This window comes from Anomalospiza imberbis, chromosome 10, assembly GCF_031753505.1.
Source record: "Anomalospiza imberbis isolate Cuckoo-Finch-1a 21T00152 chromosome 10, ASM3175350v1, whole genome shotgun sequence".
In the NCBI taxonomy this organism is placed as follows: domain Eukaryota; kingdom Metazoa; phylum Chordata; class Aves; order Passeriformes; family Viduidae; genus Anomalospiza; species Anomalospiza imberbis.
In genome coordinates, this window is record NC_089690.1 from 20,313,931 (window position 1) to 20,337,039 (window position 23,109).

The 23,109-nt window shown below is 46.7% G+C and overlaps 3 protein-coding genes across 8 annotated transcripts in view; 1 reads left to right on the plus strand and 2 right to left on the minus strand.

The window, feature by feature from the left end:
- CEP63 (centrosomal protein 63) overlaps window positions 1–23,109 on the plus strand; it is a 121,264-nt gene that overhangs the window by 174 nt on the left and 97,981 nt on the right. For 2 of the 6 annotated variants that reach the window (XM_068201126.1, XM_068201130.1), the window contains exons 1-2: window positions 19,481–21,028; window positions 22,593–22,773. In XM_068201126.1, the coding sequence (XP_068057227.1) occupies window positions 20,985–21,028; window positions 22,593–22,773 (225 nt within the window). In that variant the 5' untranslated portion in view covers window positions 19,481–20,984. Of the gene's footprint in view, window positions 1–13,932; window positions 14,098–15,101; window positions 15,333–19,479; window positions 21,029–22,592; window positions 22,774–23,109 lie in introns of those variants that run through there. The other 4 variants (XM_068201127.1, XM_068201128.1, XM_068201129.1 and 1 more) reach the window with 4 other exon arrangements.
- Window positions 21–12,878, minus strand: LIPH (lipase H). Its single transcript, XM_068201140.1, has 10 exons — window positions 12,350–12,878; window positions 7,948–8,315; window positions 7,168–7,276; window positions 6,981–7,082; window positions 5,908–5,997; window positions 4,669–4,836; window positions 3,788–3,883; window positions 2,771–2,882; window positions 1,641–1,814; window positions 21–100 (listed from the first exon to the last, which is right to left on the minus strand). The coding sequence occupies exons 1-10, from the start codon at window positions 12,399–12,401 to the stop codon at window positions 28–30; spliced, it is 1,344 nt and encodes a 447-aa protein (XP_068057241.1). The 5' UTR covers window positions 12,402–12,878; the 3' UTR covers window positions 21–27.
- ANAPC13 (anaphase promoting complex subunit 13) lies at window positions 14,578–17,520 on the minus strand. Its single transcript, XM_068201141.1, has 2 exons — window positions 17,145–17,520; window positions 14,578–15,031 (listed from the first exon to the last, which is right to left on the minus strand). Exons 1-2 carry the CDS (start codon window positions 17,241–17,243, stop codon window positions 14,906–14,908), a joined length of 225 nt encoding a protein of 74 aa, XP_068057242.1. The 5' UTR covers window positions 17,244–17,520; the 3' UTR covers window positions 14,578–14,905.

Sequence of the window (23,109 nt, forward strand, 5' to 3'; positions counted from 1 at the left end):
CAGCGTCCTCGGGACTCGGCTCCTGCTTCAGCACGGCACGGGCTTGAAGGTTTTCTGGGTGTTCTCAGTCAGGACCAGGTCGTATCGGCACAGCTGGGGTCTGTACGAAAACGCGGCCAAAAGTGAAAAGGCGGCACTTATTTCTGTCTGTTTTTTCCCTGTCATCTCCTCACCTGCTGGAGGCCTACATAAAATAAATCATCTTCTCAGATGAGAAGAGAACTGGCTCCAAGTCCACCTGAAGTGAGGTTGGCTTTAAGCCAGGGATACCTTGAGCATTTTACCATTCTATTCTACGTTATCTTTTGCTTGTGGAAACAAAGGGTCTCAAAAAATCCAGCAAACAAACAGGCACTAACTGCAGAGTCTGTGGTTCCCTTTGGTGGACACACCTGTGTCCACCAAACAAGGTGGTCCTTCCAGCCCACCTCCTGTTCTTGCTCCTTCCCTGCTCCAGGCATAGAAATTCTGCCACTGCTCTGACCTGGGTCCAAACACAGATCTGGTCTGGAGCTAGCCAAAAATACTGAGGAAATACTTGGGCTTTCACTGGGGAAATATGAACATTAGCCCTGTGTAGTGAGTTGAGCAACAGGGAAGGGGAGAGGGCAGGACATCCCTCCCTGTGGCAATGACCGATTAGATGATGTGTTGAAAATCCTGAACTGTGTTTATGGCCTGTGGCAGCCCCTCATCAGGGAGAGACAGCATCCTGTGATTAAATATTAGGGCATTTGTGTCTGCTTTTTACAGGACTAAATGGAAGTGACTGTGGAGGTGTGGGACAGGACAGGAGACAGTGGCAGCAAGGGAGAGCTGCAGGACATTGTTTAGTAGATGTACACAATCTTTCCCTTCTTCCAAGGCTAGGGTAAGGGTAGCAGACCTCATGAAATGCAAAGAAACATGTTTTGCAGCTCTATATGTCTGCTTGCTTCACCCTCCTGACCCTGTGATCTTCCAGCCTTGTTTTAAGCCAAACTCAAAGCATGGTGTGGTGTCCAGTGTCCTTGCACACAAGGCCAGCATAAGAGATCCTGTGCTTGCTGAGCTCAGGCAGAGCTCCCAGCCTCCAGAGGTGGGAAGCTGAAGGGTAGGACACCAGAGCAAACAGAGGCTAATGAGGTGTTAGAAATCTCGTCAGCGATGTCTTGAGAGGTGCCCCCTGATGTTGTGGGCACCAGCCAGGGCTTTGGGGCAAAGCAGCCAGCAGCTCCCACTTGCTGGAATTCCAGGAGTAAATTAATCTCCCTGCTTCACTAGCCATACAAATTGACTGGGATATGAAATGTGTATTTGGGGCTGGACATCTGTTCTTCCCAGAGTGCTGCATTTCCCTTCATCCTAGAGTTCAGGCCTGGGCAGCTTCCCAAAGATAATTTTCCTGACCAAAGGTTAAGGTGTCAGGCCACGTCAGAGTCACATCACATGTGACATGTTCCCAGTGCAGCCTCTGTGTTCAAGTAAGTATTCAGCTGTGGGATTCCATTGAAGAGGAATTTATTCCCAAGATATGCATGTGAGAATTACTAAATGTAAAATAAATCTAATTCTTCTGCATATACTCAACCAGGCCAGGAAGATTCCTTTACTTCTGTCCAGTCTGCACCAACAGAAACTGTTTGTAAACATCTGCTCACCTTTCTGGGTTTGTCAGTGAGTGGAACCTCATTTGGAGAATCCTGAGTTTGAATTTTGGACCAATGACAGATCCCGTGGAAAATGTCAAGGAAATTCTTTCCACATTTTCAAGATCCTGGTCAAACCCAATGAGCAAAGTGATTTGTTTGTACTGCTGGAAGGTGGCAGCTTCTCTATAGGTAAAGCAGACGAGAGAGAGTGTCAGAGTCACCAAGGGAATAGCACTGGGTTTAATGTAGTCACTGTAATATTAGAAACAGGCTGGGGGAGGAGGCCTGAGCTTGTGATTAGTTTCTGATTTACAGGAAATGGGTATGGATTCAGGTCTCCAGGTGACAACCTCCCCAGCCACTTCTGCCCTCACTTTTTTGGGGTGGAAGTGGGGACGCAGAGATTGGATGCCATTTGGTCCCAAAACAGAATTTTCACTGTGATTCTGCTTTGATCCCAAGTGGACTAGACCCATGTGATATTTGTACCTGGCTGTCTGTGCAGGCCTGAACACTGAGTCAATTTGAGACATGCATGAAATCTGCACTGGCCTTGGGATGATGCTGATTGCTCCAGTGCAAGCAGATACCAGATATGCCTGAGGGAATATGCACTTAGAGAAACTTGGAAAAACTAGTTGTGCAGGTTTGTTTGGCTGAAGTGTAGTTCAGATCAATCAGGAATTTGCATGTCACATAAACACCATTAATTTGTCTCTCTGAGTGGAATGAATTGATTTTGAGTGTGAGATATTCAGGCCCAGGTTAATCCCCAGCTGTCTTAGGCACTGGGAACTAGAACAGAACACTCCCTGTGAGAGGAAGGAAAGAGGGGGAGATGTTTTTCCTTCTGCTTTAGCGGAAGCCTAGGGCAGGCGTGCTGCTGGCTGAGATTGTCCACTTCAATCCTTAAGATGACAGAGGAGGGCCCAAACCAAAAGGCTGAACTGTCAGGGCTGTGTGCTGGGGGAGGCTGTGGAAATCCCTTAGGGCCAATAAATCCCATAGGGCCAGGAAATCCCGTGTGCACTAGCAAGCATCAGCAGAGAAATCAGGGGAGGATGTGTCACCTCCTCCCAGAAGCAGTTGTACCAAGGGATGCACTAACACTTAGACAAGCTCAGACCAGTAAGACTTACGGATTAACTTTTGATTCTGCCTTCCTCCCATCTTCATCAGCTAGCATGATGCTGAAGGTGCCTCTCCTGGTGTCTTTATTCCATGTGACAATATCCACCAAGTAGTGATAGACTGATGACAGAAAGAGCGAGTGGGGTTAAACCCTGTGGGCTCAATCTGCTGCCCAGGCTGTGCACTGTCTGGGAGCAGAGCTGTGGGTAGAGAATGGACAGTTTATCTTGAAAATCCCTCTCTCCTCCCTGCTCTCCATCTCCCTTTGCAGAGATTTCAACCAGAAACACTAGGAGGTGTCAGAAGAGCACTGCAGCAAGGGTTATCCATGCAGGATGGCCTCTCTGTATGGTTCCCAGCACACTACCTTTCACTGCCTGCCTTCCCCCTTCACTCCCAGATTGTATTTCTTTCTTCGGTCCCCCTCTGAACCTCTCCATTTCTGTTCTTCATATCTGTCCTCTCTGTCACAGAGCAGAATTTCCTGTTCTTTCATCTGTGAGTCTGAATTCACTTGCTGACCAGCACTGGAGCTCAGGCCGTAATCCCAGCCCATGCCATGCCCTGGTTTGTTGGTAATCACAGGGATGAGATGAAACTTTTCACCTTGGTGAAACCCTTTTTTCCACAGATTCTCTTCTTTTCCCTGTACCTCTCACTTTTCTCCAGGGTAGCCTTTTCACCTGCACAGCCTGTCTTTCTCTCTTATCATTCCCACACATCTCTTACTTTCACAAAAGAACAGTGTGTTGTTTTGAAACATGATTTGGGAACTTTTATACTTAATTTGAAAGTTCTCAGCCAATTTCCTAGAACTGTAAGCAAGTTGGCTTTCCCAGCACTGGACAGGTTGGCAGTTTAAGAAGGTTATGGCAAACCACAGATGGACATAATTCCATCCAGCATCCACTGGAGTTTCTAAAATGCTGGCTATAACACCACCAGCAAATAGTTATCTCTGCTGGGCTGCTGCTGACAGAGGCAATGCACAAAGAAAAATAATCCCAGAAATCTCAGTTACTCACTGCAAAATGGCTCTTTGTCCGCTGTGTCGAAAAACATACTTGTCACTGGATGGCTCTGTTGTGTTAAATAGCTTTTCCACTCATAGGCATAATAACCTGCAGGTGACAGTTTGAAAATGAAACCAGGTTACTGCACAGGTAGATGAGCCACCAAATGGCTGAAAATAAGCAAGTATTTAAGAAATAGTGCATTGTGTGCCAGCTGCCAAGTAGCACTGGCACACATCCTCCTGTAATCCAAAGGCTTAGAATTGAATATGCCTGGTCACTGTTCAGCACTTTCTTCAAGCTGATCTTTTTCCACATCTGCTGTCCATGGCCAAGGGTTTCATTTTGCAGTGCAGAATGAAAATTATCCCCTTGGCTTTGCCACTTCCTTTCTGGAAGTGTCAGGTGTTTTAGCATCGACATTTCAGAGCTGCCAGCCTGAGGCTGGGCTGTCACACCCAGGCTGGGGCAGACAAATCCAGAATTCCCTTTGTTCACCCATTTGCCATTCATTTTAGAGCACAGAGGCATTTGTGGTGCTGGGAATTTACTTGTAAATCTTATTTTAGCAAGAACAGGCCCCTGTCCTTTAACCTCTGCAACTGAGGGACTTTAATGCACTGTTTCTCTGACTTTAGCATAAAGATCCCAACTCTAGTTTTGGCTTTTCTAGTTCTGGATTCTTTACCTATAGATTTCTGTTCTAGATCATAACATTATGTGACATTAAAGGAGCAGGCCTGAGAGACCTCAAAGACCTCAGTGGAAATAACTTCGGTGCTTTTGCAAAGCACCATGTTATGTTAGTCCTCCAGCAAAACTTCACCCTCTGAGTTACGGTGCCCACAGGCAGCTCAGTATTCAGGATGGATTGACGTTCCCTGGATCCTTACCTAGGATGGGGCATGGCATGGGCCAGAAGGGTTTGCAGCTGGTGCATTTGCCATTCCTGTAGTTCCTGTACGAGTTGCATGGGTATGTGGTGATATTGCAGCTCTGTGTCAGGGAGGACAGGAACAGGAAAACAGACCTCTGGTGGTCACATTTAAAATACCGCAATCCTTAATCATATACAGGGAAGAAATATTTCATTAGCAATCCTCATGCCTCAGGACACACCAGTGGATAGTCACTGACCAGTCTGAACCCAACAAATTGCACTGGGAAGCACTGGGCTGTGGCAGAACAGTAGGTGGGCAGCAGCCTCTCCCTCTGAGTGCACTCAGCTCTGCCTGGGTCTGCTTTGCTTTTCCTCTTGTCTTTTTGGTTTTAAAAACATTTGTTTGTGTGGTTGCTACAGTTCCAGAGGATCCAACTATGGATCAAGTTCTGTCTCTGGTGTTCTCCTCTCCTCTCTGAGCTCAGGCCTGACAGCTGGATATTGCTTTTAGCTTTGCATGTGACTTTCCATTTTGGTGTAAAACAATCTTTAGAAAGACATAACTAATAAAATGAGTTGTTGCATGAGCAGCAAAATCAGTGAAGCCTCATTTCCTAGGGATTTTTAGCTCAGGCTGCTCTACTACGTAGATTCTCTTGGGTCTGATAAGGATTGTATTCACAATACTGCATTTCCTTCTGTATCTTCTTCACCCAGCTTTCATCAAACCAATTCTGCTGAAAAAAAGGCTGAAAGGAAAAAAAACTTTCTTTTGTTCAAGACTAGGGCTGTGCCTTCCAGACTGCACCTTCTGTCACTGCCAAGGAAGGTGCCTTTGATTTGGGATAACTGCCTGCTCCACATTCATCTTGAACCTCTTTTCTGAACAGGTCCTTGCCAGTCCTTGGGGTTTTGTGTGTTACAAGTAATTAGAAACAAAAAATCTCACAGATTTTCTGGACATAGTCACAAAACGAAGGCACGCATCTACCTGATAACTTTTTGCACAGAGGGTTAGTCCCACTTGCACTGTGACAGAGGCACAGAGAGGTCGCCCTGACTCTCATCTCTGCCTGCTGCACATCAACTAAACGCCTGTCACGCCAGTGCTGAGAAGTTGCTGCCATGGCTTTCCCAGAATATGGATTTCATGTACTTTCTAAGCAGTGATGATGATTCTCTGGCTTTCTCCTCTTTTTCTGATTGGAAACATTTTGTCAGGGTTTGTGCAATTCAGGGCAGGATTAGTTACCAGAAAATATTGTCAGTGGACAGCCTGGTTGGTCAGTCCCGCCGTTGGGATAGAAGTCGATGTGGCCCAGTGCTTCACCGTAACCCAGTCCTAGTAAAAGGGAATACCAGGGCTCAGGGAGGGAATATTAAATTGTAAAATGCATAAGAAGGAAATATAGCAACCTAACTGGAAAAATTAGTATTTATTTAGCTCTTAGATACCTGCTTGTACAGGAATACTAATGTCATCCCTCTGTTTAGGCAGCAGGCCAAACAGTTGTGACCCAGCTGGGTCATTTTATCAGTGGTATCAACTACCTAAAATAAGTCTGTGCATGCAACAGTATAAAATGTGGGGGTTTGTGTCACTTGTGTGCAGGAGAGGAGAAGGGATGTGAAACCTGGATGTTGCTGTCCTGCTGAAATCTGACTTCCTGGAAGGGCTGGGAGAAGAGAGGCAGCAATTAGGTGGGAAAGCCAAGTGTTAGGGGTAGGGTGGCCATGGGAGCAGCATGTGGGGCTCAGCATTGCACTACTGGCCTGGCTGGTGGGTCTGGAAAAGGACAGGGCTGAGGGAGAGTCCAGATTTGTCCTAGAGGAAAGTCTAACTCTTAAGAGGTGGGATGGAGACTGGAAGCATCATGCAGAGAAACACGGCTGGGGATAATTGGTTTGCTATGCAAGTCATTGAGCTGTGGGACCAGCTCTGGAAATGCTGTGTGCTCGGATGCAGCCTGACCCCATGGTGGGATGTTGGTGTGTCCAGGACCAGTGGCAGGACCAGTGGCAGGACTGTGCTGCAGGACCTCCTCCACTGGCTCCTTAAGTAAGTCCTTGTAAGTCATGGGCCAGGTTATAACTGCCGTGTCAGCAGCACGTTTTGGAATGCAAATAAAGCAGCAGCTCCTGAGGGAGTGCTGGGGACAGCGCGGGCAGTGTGGCGCCCCAGAGGCTCAGTGAGGGAGCCCGCTGTGCCCCTGGGCCAAAGGAGCCAGGACCCCCAGCGCTGCCGCCCACCTGCAGCCCCCCTTCCCCGTGCTGCAGTCAGTCTCTGGGTTTCCATCTAAAGGAGGGAGATGGAATGTCACCTACCGTCGGTGTCGGAGTGAATGACATCCACGAACTGTGCGTCCGTGGGGTCCAGCCTCTCGCTCGGCGCCGTCCCCCTGTACAAGGGGCCCGCGGGGTCAAGGCCTGCAGCACAAAGCCATGGGCATGGCATCGCCTTGCTCCGGGCTGCCCTGCCTTGGGGTGGGAGGACTGCTGGAGGAGGGCTCACCTGTGATTCTTCCCAGTGTGCCGTCAAACATCTGTCCCACAAAGCCAGAGATGTGTGCTCCCAGGCTCACTCCTATCATGTGCATGGCGCCAAGGGACGCTCCATCAATCTGAGATGTAAAAGTACTCATGTGTTTTCAGAAACTTAACAAAAATTAGGAGGAGGAATGTAACATCTCCCAGTGTTCCACTCTGTAGATATTTCCCCTTTGACCATCCCACAGAGCAGGCAGCATTCCTTTTTGAGGCCTATACCTCAGAGAGCTGTAATGAGAACAGTTTGGGCAATGGTTGCATTTTCCTGGGGCAATGACTGCAAGTGTGGACAGGAACCACTGGTGGGCCCCAGGAGTACAATTCCAGTTGCCCCACATGTGGTTCCTGCAAGGAATTAGCAGACACCATGATCCTAAGGATCCAGCATCATCGTTGCCTGTGCAACACCTTAGAGGAGCTGTGAACTGTAGCTTATCCCCTTAAACTGCCTTTGGATATACAGAAAGTGGAAGTAGAGTTTCTATGTATGGGAAAACATGTCTGGAGAGCTTTGTACCCAGAAATGTAGAGACTTAGAGTGTAAACTGAATATGACAGCAAAATACCATTGTACCGAGTCCAAGGGTAGGATTTGGCATTGCAGTACACATGCACTTCCAAAAATTAATGTATTCCTTTTTTAGGAGTTTCTATTCCCAGACATCCTGCTGGTTTAAGCACTTCCTTTGTGCCCTTTACATACTGTGACTTAATGACTGTATCATCACATGAGTGTCCAACTTACCAACATTTCATCTATAAGTTTCTTCAGAATCTCAGCAACTCTTTTGCACTTCCTAGAAGCATAGTTGTAGATGAGAGTCGTTGCCCCATGGTTCCAGTCCACAACGATGACATTCATGTCCTCTACAGAAAGCAGGAGATGTACCAGGTCAGGGATCCAGACTGGCGCAGAGCCTGTGAGTCGGTACCCGTGGATGATGAAGGTCGTTTTCTTGGTCACATTGAGGTACTTGGAGGCTGTTGAGTGGAGCTCCTCGGCACAGGTTGGGTTCTGCCGGGTGTAGAGCAGCAGCTTCACTTTCAGATCTGTCCCTATCAAAGCATTCCCGAAGCTGAGGGCTGTGAATGCAGGACATGTCTCCTGAGGATCTGAAAGGAGCAGAGTGGCAATTGGAGTTTGGCACCAAGGGGTTTTCTTTAGCCTGTTGTACCTGCTAACCCTGCACAGGGCAGGAAAGTGTGTTGTGAGTTGTCTGAGCACAGGGGCTGCTCCTGTCTCCTCTCTCCCTCTCCACTCTCACATTCATGACTGAAGTTACCTTGGAACTTAGGTTTTCTTGCTATGTTGGAACAAAGAGAGCGATCACACCTTTTTGGAGCAGCATTCCCTGAAACACCACAGCCCTGCTTCCTGTGGCAGCTGGGAGTTGGCAGGGACTCTGTCCAAAAATCTCACTGGTGTGAGGAAGGTATTAAGAGACCAACAGGCGGGATGGTTGCTGTACTGGTTTGTGAGCACACCCAGGTGCTCTGGAGAGGTTCTGGTGCTCTGGAGAGCTAAACAGGTGTCCTTGGGGTTGGTTTGTACCTCCAGCCTGGAGCTGCCAAGCTACAGAGAGTCTTGCCATGGTGAGGGGCAGCTCAAGGCTTCATTTGTATGTGCAGATGCAGCCTGGTATTCCAGACTGCAAAATGGGGCACCCTTGGGTCTGTGAGATGGTAATTGTGCTTTATACACAGCTGAAGTGTAATGGAATTTTATGTAAGTACTGCTCGATGGGATGGCCTGTGCCATTGGAAAGCCTGTCTTTGTTCTTTGCTTTTCCAGCAGAACAGCAGCTGAGCCTTCAGAGCCCAATACAGTCTCCAACAGAGCGCTGGCAGGGAATGGAATAACTGTCTCCAGACAGACACTATTTATGAAGGCCCTCCCAGGTTTAGTAGCCTCTTCCTGGCTTACAATCCTCTCCCTCAAATCCTCGTAATCTTATTGAAGAGCCTTGTGGGGGAGAGTGTCTCCCTCACACATATGTCCTGGGCTGCAGTAATTGTTCAGGCTACAGTTCCTAGAGGAATCTCCCTGATCTTTGTTGCTTAAAGGACTGTTCAGTAGGTAGCAGGGTTTAGAAAACCTGCAGCTGTAAGTTAATTATGCTCTAGCAAATCTCCAATGCTCTGTGCATTTTAATTTGTGAATGATGAAACTCTCACAGTTTCTATGAGCAACTTTCCCTTTTCTCCTCGTCAGGAAATCAGGAGCATGAGAGTGATATAAATGCTATGTGCCCAGCACATAAAACAATCTGCTCAGTTGCCACAGTTCTGCTAATTACTTTGTAGAAGCCCCAGGAGCTCTAGAAATAAAAGTTAATAGGCTAAAAGGATGTTGCAGTTAAGTATAACTGAATATTTTTAATTGCCACCATAAATTCAGAAATAAATTTTAACATCTGAAATCCACGGAGCCCTTCCTGTTTAAAGCCTATGGTAACATATGAATGGTGTGACAGGAGTGGTGGGAAATGAGCCCTCAGCCAGGCCCAGTGAAATCAGGGGCCTTTGAATGCAGGGTGTCCTGCCTCTGTAATGCTTCACTCAGAGCTCCCAGGAGCAGTGTCACTCTGGGCCCTGCTCCCAAGAGGAAAAGTGACCTGGGTGGCTGCCTCCTGTCCAGCCTGCTCTCAGCTCATTCTTAGAGTGCCAAGATGCTCCAGGGAAACAGCAGCAAGAGTTCTGTGACACTGCTCTTGTGGAGATCCCAAAGTAACTAGCAGAGAAAAATTAACATTTTTTGCTCACGCACACCAGTCACACAGTGAGACTCAGTGACTGTCCTCTAGGTGCTACTGCAGCATTAAAAAAATACAACTGTGTGTCTTAGTAATAACTAGGCATTGTTTTAGTTATTGTATAGTAGCACTATATAGTGTTGTTAATTATCTTTACTGCCACTGAAGCTGTAGCAATACAGGCAGAAATACCTGGCAAGAATTACTTCTATATGGTGCAAGATTGCACTGATTGCTTAATTTGTTTCTGTATCTCCTGCACTGTGCTAAGGCTTGCCCAGAGGATCACTGTGTTTGTCATCAGAACAGCCCAAACCTTCTGGTACAGAAGTGCTTTCAAAGAGCTGGTCAGCATTTGCTGATACCTAACACAGGGCCTTGTTATAAAGAGCCTTGTTATATCTGCACCAGGTCTGTTAGATTGGTTCTGTTTTGATTAAGAAAATCAAATCAGTCCTAATAATGGGATGAAACCTGCCAGCTTCTCTTCTGGCAAGCTGGTGCCAATCCCAGCCTCATCACCGTGTGTTCAAAACCTGACACATGAGGAGGGCCAGTTAACCTGGCTTTGCTCTTCCTTCAGCTATCACAGTGACTCCTGCCCAAAGGGCTGGAAGTGTCTTTGAAACTCAGGATGACTGGGGCAAGTGGCTTAGTGAGATTTACTCTGCAAGCAAATAAATGAGGTAGAAACTTATCCCCTGGCACTGTATTTAACCCATGTCCAACAGATCACTCCCCTCCAGTAAAGGGCAATGAACATGGCCATTAACCCAGCATTCCAGTACCCTGCCTTAGCTTGCTAGACAGCTTCTGGCCATCCCCATTCTCCTTCTGCTCTGTTTTCTGATATGTCAAATAGGAGGCAAACACTGGTTTGCTGGGCAAGATGCTCTGATCTGTCAGAACCTGTAGGAGGGAGCATAAATATGTATTAAATCCATGTACCTGCCAGGGAGCTGGACACGTTTGGTCTCGAGCCTGAGATCAGCCTCCAAGGTGCTATTGCCGCAGTGGAGTCATCTCCAGAAGAACTTGGTTCTGAAGTTTTATATATATATAAATATATATGTGTATATATATACATACATATATATATTCTGAAATTAGGTACTCCCAGGTGGGAGTGTTGCAGGGAGTGGAACAGTCCCAGGCAGACTCCTGGTATTTACTGCAGTCAGTGCTCTTCAGGCCTGCATTCCCCTGGTGTCTCTCGTTCCTTTCTAGGAGATGGTGTTTGGATGCTTTTTCTTTGATGTTGATCCTATGGACAGGCAGGGTTTGCCATGGTGGCATTTTGGGGCTGTGGTACCGAGCTGTCTGCATGAATAAAGTAGCAGCTGAGGTTTTTACCAGCCTGTCCTCTTGCAAAGGGAAGTTCCAACAGATCACCTCAGTGGGTCAGTGGTCACTTGGCTGGATGTGTGGCTGTCCCAGCTGTGGTCCTTGGGACACAGAGGACAGTGAGCACCTGCATGGAGCTCAGCTGAGGGTGTCACTGCTTCTCTGTCTGCAGGAGCTCTGGCCCTCCAGCCCCTGCCACCTTGCCTGGGCTTTGTACAGTGTGTCTGTACATCAGACTGGTCTTAACCATCAACAATATCTTTATCCCCCTTTAAGCACACTTGATTACCACACCACGAATCTCAAGAGCATTAGTGGTGCAGATTTCCATCACCTTTCCAGAGAGAGGGTGTGCCCTCCACTCCTAAACTGGTCTTCAATAACTCACTGCATTTCACTGGTGCCTTTTCACACCATTCTCTTTTCCTACTTCTCGTGACTGCATTTCTTATGCAGTATTAACCAAACAAACCAAGTAAAAGGCAACCCTGAGATTCCTCCAGAGGACTCAATGAAACACAAGTTAGTATTTATAAGAACAGTTTTTTTAACCCTGTTTGTTTTCCCTACAAAGCAGAGAACTGTAACTTGCCTTGCTCCCATGTGTATGCTAACACAAGGCAGTACATTTGTTTATTGTTACACAGGTTTGTTCTCGTAGGGCTGTGAGGCTATCAAATGGAGCTTGCTGTTCATAAATGGTAATTCATCCTTTGCCTCTGCCATACATGACACCCCTGAGAAGAAATCATTATTCTCTGAAGATTTCGAATGACATTTTCAGTGTCAATGGATAGTACTTATATAAGAGAAATATTTGCAAAGGGAGGAAAAGATAATAAAAAATAGTTCTGGTTTTCCATTTGGAACTCTTAGAACTGACTACATTCATGAAACCAGTGTAATTTGCTTTGCCAAAATAAATAATGCTAGTGAGAAACCTGTGCAGTAAATGTAAATGCAGAGGGCAGGTACATTCATGTTGCTGTAAAGCACAGAAAATGTGTTATATTTGACAAAAACATTCAAAACAAATGGTTGAGTTCTTACCTGTTTTCACCCCATACAAAAGGCAGAGGAACACAACACACAGCCTCAGCATATGGACTTCCACATGAAACTTCCACAAGTAAGAGTTTTGAAGGATCCCACAATTTCTCTGGCATGTGTCTGCTGGCTCTGACAGCACTTTGCTTGCTTTTTTTTTCTGCCAGTAACAGTAGGTGTGGTGAAAGGAGGAAGTTACCAGCCAAGAAATGAAGACCAGTCAAATGAAGCATCTTCTTAAGAAGGTGGGGCACTTTCTATTCTAGCAGGTTTCTTTAATTTAAATATAGTTTACCTTGGGGGATGACTAATCAAAGACACAAATGGGTTGGTATCACGCTGTAAGCAGCAATTTGACTACACGTGTTGAAACTAAGGAAATTATTGCCTATTTGTCTTTTGCAAAGAATGTCAGGAAGATTGTGGATGTCACTGCAAGTCTGATAAGCATCTGGGTGGGGCTGGCACTTGGTTTCACAGGGCCTTGCCTTTGAAGATTTCATGATGAACCCTAATATCTCCCATGTCCTTCCTGCTCTCCTGAGTGCCATGGTCTGGAATCCCTTCTACAAATCCTGTCACCACCTCAGGCAGGAGACAGGGGCACAGCACTGTGTTGTGACAAAGGGTAAGTATCACTTCAAGGTGTCTGCCTCTTCACTGGGCTCCCAAGCAACTGCTGTCTTGGGTAACACTCATACAACTGGCATTCCCACATTTTCTCACAGACGTGCTGGAATCTCATAAATTCAACTCTAATTCAAGTAAGGAAGGCTTTTTTTTTTTTTTTTTTTGGATGGATGGGAAGAAGGAGTTTGCCAAGGAAAGACAACTATCAGGGGCTAGAAAGGAAGTCTGAAATTGGAGCTGGAAGGTATAGTGGCAAAATTGGGAAAATGAGGGTGGTCGGGAGCTGGTAAAGGGATGAGAAGGGAGGGAGCAGGGATGGCTGCTGGATAGAAGCAGGGTGGTAGTTTTGCTTGGCGTTTTCTTAGCAAATTCTTTCTAACATAGGCCAGGGAAAGGGAACGTGGGGGGGGATTAGAAATAACTCATTAAGCCTGGGCTCTGCTTTCTTTCCCTTTGTGATGATCCAATGAGGAGCTGAACTATAAGAGCTCCTAGCAGCATAGCTGGTTCTTTGGTCCATGCTGCACTTACTAAGCTTTTTGACTTTGCTAATTCTCAGGTTAATCCTTAACTCTTCCTGCTGTCTGCAGCTCCTTTCCGTTCCCACAAGTGTGTGCTGCTCCTCTGGTGCAGGCATGGATCACACTTGAGGCAGAGCATGTGTCTAGCATGATTCTTTCACAAGCACCTTGAGCTCTTCAGCGTCAAGCAGCTCAACAATCTGAGTCTCACTGAATATGTGCCATGCTGTGATCCCATTTGATAATCACCCAGGCAAAAGTTGGGGCTTGTTATTTTGAAGATGATAAACACTGAAAAAAGACACCAAATAACATTTGTGGATCTGGAAGCTCCAGGACAGTGCTTTTTCTGCTGCACTGACAAAAGAATATAATTTAAACATTGTTTTCCTTCCAGCTCCTTTCTCACCTCTACCAGTAATCCTAAACTCTGTCAAAATATTTTCCCTTAGCAAGAAATTCTGCCAATGGTGAGATGGAATTGGTCCAACAGTGGAACATGAAGAACAGAAGGCTTTTACCTGTTGCAAAAGACATCTGAGAATCAGAGATAAAATAAGGTCCTTGAGGGCCTTGCCTTTCATCTCAATACAAAAAGAGGTAACAATTTGTTGCCTGAAGCTAAGCCCTACTCATTTCTTTTCCCCATCATGTTTTTTTGATTTTCATTTCCCATCTGAGGTTGCTCATCTGAGTGGCTCACATGTCAAGAGGCCCTACACTAGGACTGGCAGGTTCTTCCTTGGAACTCTCAACCATCCCTTGGAAGACCATGATTTTGAGTAACCACCATTTCAGCATAAATTAGCCTGTCTGTTCGCTGTACACATTGGCAAACATTCCCAGAATATCAGCACTGGAAATGCTGTCCACCACCACCATCAGATCCTGAGAGCAGGAATTCAAGTGCTTACAGGTTACTCCCTGCTCTTGATTCTGCTGACCAACCTTTCACACCTGCCCCACACATCCTGCCTCAGCCACACGCTTGTTAAAGATGGCAACAACTCACAGCTACTTGGGTTTTGTACACAGAACTCTAGACAATAATCCCACTGTGAGCTTTGAAATCAATTGCAATTTTAGACAGTAAAAACTTTTTAATCATGTGTAGAAAACATTTAAGATCAGAATTGGCACCAACTTAAGAACAGTTTAACAGAAAACATGAAATAATCTGATAAGCATGAAACGTTTTGCACTTGGCTCTGAGATGTCAGAGCCTCTGCTATTTCACATCCAAGAAAGAAGCATTTTAAACTCTTCATTGTGAGCAGAACCACTGTTGGAATCTGAAAGTTTCCAGAATGCTGTTTCCTCCTTAGGGCAGCTTATGACAGCAATGGTCAGCCAAAAAATATTTTTATGTTGCATTCATGCATCCACTGTATGAAATCCCACTGATTCACTAATTTCCTGTAGGTGGAACGTTTTCATGGAGATACTGGAGAGCCAAATCTGTCCACTTCATTTCTTGCTCTTTCACAGACTCAGTGGTGCCACCGTTGTCTTGCTCTGGTTCAGGGAGCTCATTCTGAGAACAAAACACAGGTAGAATTCATTCCACATGTAATACACTTCCTGCAAGCAGCAGGTTGTTATGATTTGTATGGATAGATACAAAACCCACAAACGAGACCAGAGGGTGCCTCTGAACAATAAATATCACACATACTGATCCACTTAAAAATATTGCTGAGCCTCATCATGAACAGTATTCTTTTCATTTGAATATGGTGCTTAATCTGAAAGGTAAATTGTTTTCCAGGACCCTGGGGCCTTGCTATACACTCAGACTGCACATGCAGTCAGGGAGAATATACAGCAAATGCAAAGTAAGTAAATAACAGTACAATGCATTTATTCCATTGTTTGTTTGCAGTGTGCTGCTTCTGCTGTTGCCAAGAATACAAATACTGCAGACAACTGGTTCTCTAAAATGTTACTTTCCTATGGCAGGTTAGAAGTCCTTCCTGTCTGTATGCTGGAGTCAGGTGTAGCTGTGCTGGATCAACAGCAGAAGCCAGAACCCCCTGCCAGATGTGCCACAGAGCTGCTCACAGCACAGTAAAGGGAAGGAAAGTTTACCTGAGATTTCATTTTCCTTCCTTCTATTATTTGTTCTCTGTCTTGCTGTATTGGTGTAGTCACACTGAGTGTGTGCTATTCTGCCAGATACCATTTGGACAGGAATTCTGAGTTCTAGACCTCTGGAAATCCCAGCAGAAGCTAAATAAAATGTTTCAGCTTTGAAAACCATGAATGATTTGAACCCATTTGGGTTCCCAGAAATGTCTTGAGTAAGCACTGGAGCAGATTCTCAGGACAGGCTCAAATACCACATTCACAGCCATTCTGGTTGCTCCTTTGCAATGTCCCTGAGTAAGTCCCCTGTGAATTCATGCTGTTTCTCCTACGTGATCAGAGCCAATCCCATCTCTGGGGATCTTTATATCCACAGCCAGGCCTTTCTTTCTATTGGTAGTTGGTGAGGCTTCCTTCTCCGAGGCTGTCAGCTGTATGTGACTGTAAGCCATCACGAGATGGCTCTAAGGGAAGACACAGTAATGTTTGGACTCCGGGTAAAGGCAATTGTCAGCAAGGAACCTGTTTATGATACTCAGCTTGCCTAATAAAGGTTATCCCAAGCAAAGAAGGGTTTGTGCTTGTTTAGCTGAGAATCATGCTTCTGCAAGACACTTTCCTCAAGCCCAACTCTTGGCAGGAAAGTGTGTGCTGTACATACAGATTCTGAGTTGTGTAGCTGCTCCTCGCCCTCTCTGAAAAGTCAGTGGTGGCAGGGCTAATGCTTGAACCATGTCACACATTTGGAAATGTCTCTCTGCTGAAAGAAACCCCACAATCCCCATGGCTGCTTTGTCTGTGCTAGCTGGGGCAAAGCTCGTGTACCAGAGAGAAAAAGGGAAGGGAAAATCCTCACCTACCTCTAACTTCCCTGTAAGTTTCAAAATAGCCAAGGAAAGGTGTCAGTGTGGGAGATCTGAAGCTTTAGCTCTGGGCTCTGTGGGATCAGCAGTAGCTTTTCCCCTGCTGCCCCTCTCTGGCCTTGCAGCTGTACCCTGGATGAAAAGAGAGGTGCCATGCCTTGGCCACAGCACCACAGGTAAGAGTCCTGCGGCACCTGCCAGTCCTTCACTGCTGTCCCGGAACTTCCAACAGCAACACTGTATCTGGAAAGGACTGCTTTGAAACACTTAGGAAAACGTCCAGCTTCTTTTAATGGTATTGCAGGAAGCGGAAATAAAGTGTAACCACGACTGGAACTGTGAGACTGATCCTCTGCTCTCCGAACAACCGGGAAAGTACCTCAAACACCAGGAACGAGAAAGGGAAGCAGAGAGAAAGGATGATTCTACTTCTCCCTGATGCCAAACCCAGGACAGTGCAATGGGAAGGGCATTCCAGTTCTGAGAGGATTCAGCAAGTGCTCAGGGGATGAGGGACAGAAGCATCCATGTCCTCATGCACTCAGGAATGACTGGCATATAGGGCAAGGAAGGAGTCAGATCCAGAAGCCTCTTGTACAAATTAGCCGCACCACGAGCCACACTCTGTGCCTTTTCTTGGAAGGGACTGTGATGAAGGCAGCAGCCTTAACTCAGATTGATAAGTAGCAATTCACCTACCAGAGGGATGGCCACGTCCTCGTAGGGCAATTTATCTTCCCTCCACGCATCATCGATCAGATCCAGGATCCTGCCATCCCTCTGCACCTCGCTGTCCATCGTCACAGCGGGTGAGAGCAGCTAAATCTGTGACACAAAGCAGATGCTGTTTTAACAACACTCCCAGCCAAGAAGCCAGAGTCTGGACTATGCTCCAGTTTTGATGCAATCCATATGAAGTTTAAACTTACAAGGAATACCTTGATTTCCCTAATCTACTCAAAAAGGGGTTATAACCACATAGAACAACTTCATCTGAAAAGAACTCTATCAAAGTGAATTGCAGATTGATATGCATCAGAGATGAATATATAAAACCAGATGGTTATTATTGATATTTATGTGTATTTATATCTACTGACTGACTTTTAGAAGTCTAATTTGAGTGAGTTTGAGCACCTAGAGCTGCCCAGAAGCCTTTGCTGCCTGCTGGCTTACAGCCCCTGAGCAGTGCCTTGCCTCACCCGCTCCTTCTCATGTCTGGGAGAGTCACAACAAAGGACTTCAAGGTTCCCAGAATTCTGCCCGAACCTGAAGTCCACGAAACCGGTGAAACAGAAGCAAAACGGGACCTATCTTTCACCCCCAGCTCCTGTAATTACTCCAGAGTGTTTAACTGTACTCTGCCCTCCTTGAAGGGTCACCTCAGGCCCTCGCCCCGGTGGGATCCTCCGGGGCAGCAGCAGCAGGCAGCTCGGTCCTGGGGGTGTGGGAGAACTGACACTCATTCAAAACCGAGCCAGGCCTGGCACTCGCCGGCTGCCGGAGCCGCCATGTGGGCGGCGATGGGCACGGGGCTGGGCGCATCCCAGCCGCGGCGTGCTGCGATCCCTGCCTGTCCCGGCCAGCACGGCTCGGTGACCGCCCGTGTCCCCGGTGTCCCCCCGCTGTCCCCGCGCTCCCCAGCCCGCCCTACCCTGCCCATCGCCGGGGCCGCTGGTGCGCAGGCGCCGGGCGGCGCGTGCGCAGCGCTGCCGCGGCGGGGCCGGGCCGTGCCCGCCGCCAGGGTGGGGAAGGCGGGAAGGAAGGAGGGCAGGCAGGAAGGGAGGAAGGAAGGGAAGAAACAAGGGAGCAGGCCGGGTCGGCCAGCCACCCAGAGCTGGGGTGTCGGGCAGCCCGGAGCTCGGCCCGGGCCTCAGGGCTGCTCCCCGGGGCGCGGCGCTGGAAGGGCCCCGGGCAGCGAAGCTCTGCCGCGGCGGGTGCGGGGCAGACGCTGTGAGGGCTCGGCCGGCGGGGAGGCCCCGGCTGGGAGCAGCTGCGGCACGGCGGCAGTAGGGAATGCCTGCCGGAGGCTGTAGCGCGGAGCACTGCCCGGGCCCGCTGGCACCGGCCGCTTCATAGACGTAAGCTGCACCAGGGCAGGTTTGGGTTGGACATTAGGAGCGATTCCTTCACAGAAGGGGTGATTAGGTATTGGAAAGGGCGGCGGTGGTGGCGTCCCCATCCCTGGAGGTGTTTAAGGAAAGACTGGACGCGGCACTCAGTGCTCTGGGCTGGGTGACAAAGTGGGGATCGGTCACAAGATTGGACTTGATGGTCTCAGAGGACTTTTCCAACCTCAGTGGTTCTGGGGTTCTCGCCCTGGCGAGGCGTGGCTCGCTCCGGGCTCCTGCCGCAGGTGCCATTCCCTCCGCTGGCAAGCGGAGCTCGCCTCTGGTATTGCTTTTGGAGGTTACTGCTCCTTTTGTGTTCACTGTAAGCATGCTTCCAGCAACGCTTTAAGACTGCATCTTTCTGTGTTTTTAAATGCGAAGTAATCCCAGTCTTGTCTCATGGGCACTATTCTTAAGTCCTCCTGTGTATTGTAAAGTCCTCTCCACTTGACTCTACTGCAATTCTGCCTTGAGCTGGGATGCTAAGCCTTGTTTATTTTTAAGTGTGTTGTCTTGTTTTGAGCTTTTTTTTTTTTGCAAATACTTCAATTTTCTTCACTTTCAGAAGTGACCAGCCGGCTCTCCTTGCTTCAGCTGTAGTTAATGAAGGAGATTGTTTCCTCTTGTGGGTCTTTACTCAGGTGCCTGTAACTTGCACATTGCAACTTGCAAGCATGAGAGGCCAAAATTTAATACTAAGTCAGCAAACCGTATGTAGCATAGAACTGGCTAGAAGTGTCTGATTTTAAGGCTTTTCCCCAAAATCTGGGTATGCCAGCAAAGTAAGCAAAGCTGGCAGGCTGTGAGGGTGGTAAGGCAGAGGCACAGAGAAGCTGTGGCTGTGCCTTCCATGGGAGCATCCAAGGCCGGGTTGGACAGGGCTTGGAGCAGCCTGGGATAGTGAAAGGTGCCCCTGCCCATGGCAGGGGTTTGGCATGAGATGGCTTTAAGATCCCTTTCCAACCCAAACTGTTCTGGAATTCTATGCTGTCTGTCTCCTCGTCTCTCTACCCACTAAAAATTGATTCTGTGTAGGTGTGATTAGAATGAAAGAGGAGAGCTGCTACTGTCTCATGTCTGCTGTGGCCACCTGGAGAGCTCTTGGAATGCTGTCAGCAGCTCAGGGGATCTGCTCATCTGCTCTCCTCAGCACCCTGCCCTCAGCAGAACCACGAAGTTGTTCTGCATACTGATTGAGTTTTGTTAAGCACAAACAGGACCAAAGACAGACAAAACACTGTCAGAATAGGGATAGGATTTTTTTTTCTGTGCGTTTTTTATATGGTTGTCGTTTAAAACACAGCTCCCAAAGACAGGTTTTAATCTCTGAATTGTGTTTTTAAGTGCTGTAGGAGCACGATAGAAGATTCTTTGGGAAAGAGGACGAAGCTGAGCCTGCATTTGTGAAAGTCTCTCTTGCTGTGACCTTCTCCCCTTTTGCTGATTGCTTAATAATGCCATATTAATCTTTGAGGAAAGGTGGTGGAAGGATCCATCTTCAGGACTTGGAAAATGTGTAGATCTTGGAAACAGAAATTTGTGTTAATAGCTCTGGACAAGCTAACCATTTTTATGTTAGCTGCAGTTTCATGAAGGAGACATTGAAATAAATTCTGGCTTCCTGGCTCTGGTTGCATGGCAAATTTTTATTCCCCATTTTTGGCTTTAATGTAAACCCTCCTTGTTCCACCAAGATGTGAAATTTCTTTGGGTATGCATGTGTTTGTTACTTAAAAGGTGTAATTTTTAACTGAAGCAATGTATTGCTACTATAAAGCTGTTCAACTTATTTTCATAATTTAAGAGGAAATTTTAAGGAGTTTGTGTTTTCTTAAAATTCCCACAACTGTATGAACAACCAGTGTGTTCTGAGTGTGGTGGTAAACTGCATGGTCTCTTTAACTTAGTCTGTAATAGAGGCCTGGAAAATATGTAATTCATGGATGAATTCTTACTGCTACTTGCTGGTGTTTTCTCTCTGAAGTAACAAACTTCCCTGTCAGAGGTGGATCTTGGGCTGGCCCCTTTGAAGCCCAAATGTTCCTGTTTCTCCACGGGCTGGTGCTCCCAGGAGATCTACCAGTCCTTCTGTGTTGAATTCACACAAGTGCTGATTCTCATTGCTCCTCTCTGAATTTATTCGATCACATGATTATATCACTGCAATTTGGTAGTGCTGGATGATAGCACTGGGTATATTTTTCTGATAGAAAAATCTGTTTTCCTCTGTTTGGCTTGTAAGGTCATGAAGGTGCCATTGCTTTCCTCACCTGTAATTGCATGCTCCTTGTTTGTTTTTTGACTCCTGTGCTTTGTGGGTTTCCACTTTTCCTGCAGTTGGATGGAGAAGCAGCCTGGTTTGTGCATTGCCGTGGGTGACCACTGCCTTCCTGCACTTCCCTAGTACTGAAGCCACCAGGATTCAGTGATGGAGGCTTTGCTGGAGGGAATGCAAAGAAATGGGCAGGGGAGGTATGTATGCAACTGTACACAGCAGTCATTCCAAATGATTTAAGTATTAACCTTGCCTCTTACTCAGAATAAATCCTCTGGTGTAAGTGTGCAGTGGCCCTCAGCTGCTGCAGAAGCGAAGTCACTGGGGGAGCTGGCTCTGCACTAATCCCTGCTTATAGTCTTAATTGTCAGAAATTTAGTTGTACATCTTCCTGAAACCTCAGCCTCTTTTTTCTCAGTTGTTGTTGTAAACTATTCTTACTGTCCAACATCAGGAGCAGTAGTAAATAGAGTTGTGAATAAATATTTATTTTGTAACAACCTTGCAAGGTTAATGAGATGTGAATTTGTTATCTGATTTCACTGAAAACATCTTATTATTTCCTGCTTGTGTTGAAACTGCAGAGTCCCACTCAGCTCTGAGTGAATCCTTAATGCTCTGTCTGAGGTGAGAGCCTCTAGACTTTTCAATCCCCGAGAGAGACTCTAGAGACAATAACAGAACAAAATGCTTTATGTGTTAAACAACCGTGAAGCAAAAGTCACTGATGCCATTTTCCTAGTCATCCTTGAGAATGTGACACAAATTTATTTGATACTGTATCTTCTTTAGAGAGCTGGTTGCAGAAATCAAGTTTAGAATTTGCTACATATTAGCAGATGCTGTGAAGGAAATGTTCCTGCTCTGCATAATAGCTGCTGATTTTTGGTTAACTCACAGGACAGGGTGAACTTCAAATGTGACTGATTTTGGCTCCTTTAAGAAGTATTTCTTTTCCTATAGAAAAAGTGCCAAGTAATGAAGTGTGCATAGGCCCTGGGGGAACTGAGAAATTTCTATCCCTTAACCTATTGATTTCCATTTCTTTTCAGTTCTTCCCTTTGACAGGCAAATTAAAGGGGTAGAGATCGTTATGGAGTTCACCACCCTCTAGGGCTGTGTCTGGCAAACCTTAATATTGTCCCTGTCTTGGCAGCTGGGAAGTTTCAGAGGAGTTACTTGAATTGGCTTCAATAATTACTGCACCAAATTAGAAATCTGGGCATCGCTAGGGAGCTTGTGCTCCCCGATGGATTGCGAGGGTTTGATTCTTCATTATCATGTTGTCATCCAGCCCCCTCTGCTTCAGAGTTTGTCTGCATTTGTGATAAACTTCTGTTTTTGGGAGCTCATAGCTTGGCTGTAAGATTCCTCTGGTTTCTGAAACCTGCTATAAAATGCCACTGCCTGGAGAGCAGATAAGGCAATACAAAATATGAATTAAACACGCTTTGGTTTACTTACATAATGCACAGTACCCAGGGCAAAAGGCTGAATGCCTGAGTGTGAAGTGATATGGTTTAGTGGGCATGGATGTTATTGGATAAAAGGTTGGACTTGAATATCTTAGAGGTCTTTTCTGACCTTAATGATTCTGTGATTCTGTTCTGTGCCAGCTGATTTGAAGAGAGGTCACAGCACTGTGTATGCAGGGTTGGTGCCTTGTGCCAGTCAGTGTGTTCTGCTGCCTTTGTTGGTTTGGGACACTGGATGTGTTGGGTGGGACTTGCTGTATTTAACTTCAGGCTCTCTCCCCTCCAGCGGTGGGTTCTTGACCTCCTGTGAGGCTGAGCTGCAGGAGCTGATGAAGCAGATAGACATCATGGTGGCTCACAAGAAATCCGAATGGGAAGGGCAGACACAGGCTTTGGAAGCTTCTCTGAGTGCTCGGGAGCAGGAACTTTCTTCTGCCAAGGCAGCTCTGCAGGAGAAACAAAAGGAGGTACCTTTGCTTCATACTATTTTTTGGTTGGAGTCAGCAGTGTGTTTTATCTGTTAGAATCAGGAAATCAGGAATAGAATTTTTAAAGGACCTGTTGGAACAAGGTGTCTGGTTCATAACTCAATCCAAGTCAAGTGATCTGCTCCCCTAGGGTTGGTGGAAGTCCACATTGAACAGTTAGAGGTATTAGAGAGAACCTAGGGGCACTGGTTCTGGCTACAGCAGAATGGACAGCCCAGCAACCTGCAGTCATTGGTAGAAAAACCCCATTTCCTACTATATAATCTGCACCAAGAAAGCCATTTCCTACTATGAACTATACCAAAATATTGCTGA

Excerpts from the sequence above, each read along its gene's own strand:
- LIPH (XM_068201140.1), bottom strand. The coding sequence starts at position 12,401 with ATGCTGAGGCTGTGTGTTGTGTTCCTCTGCCTTTTGTATGGGGTGAAA. Across the intron at positions 4,837-5,907 it reads TCCACTGACAATATTTTCTG|GATTGCGGTATTTTAAATGT; the intron begins GTAACTAATCCT and ends TATATGATTAAG. Across the intron at positions 1,815-2,770 it reads GCAGAATCAAAAGTTAATCC|AGAAGCTGCCACCTTCCAGC; the intron begins GTAAGTCTTACT and ends CTTTACCTATAG.
- ANAPC13 (XM_068201141.1), bottom strand. The coding sequence starts at position 17,243 with ATGGACAGCGAGGTGCAGAGGGATGGCAGGATCCTGGATCTGATCGAT. Across the intron at positions 15,032-17,144 it reads AGGACGTGGCCATCCCTCTG|AATGAGCTCCCTGAACCAGA; the intron begins GTAGGTGAATTG and ends TTTTGTTCTCAG.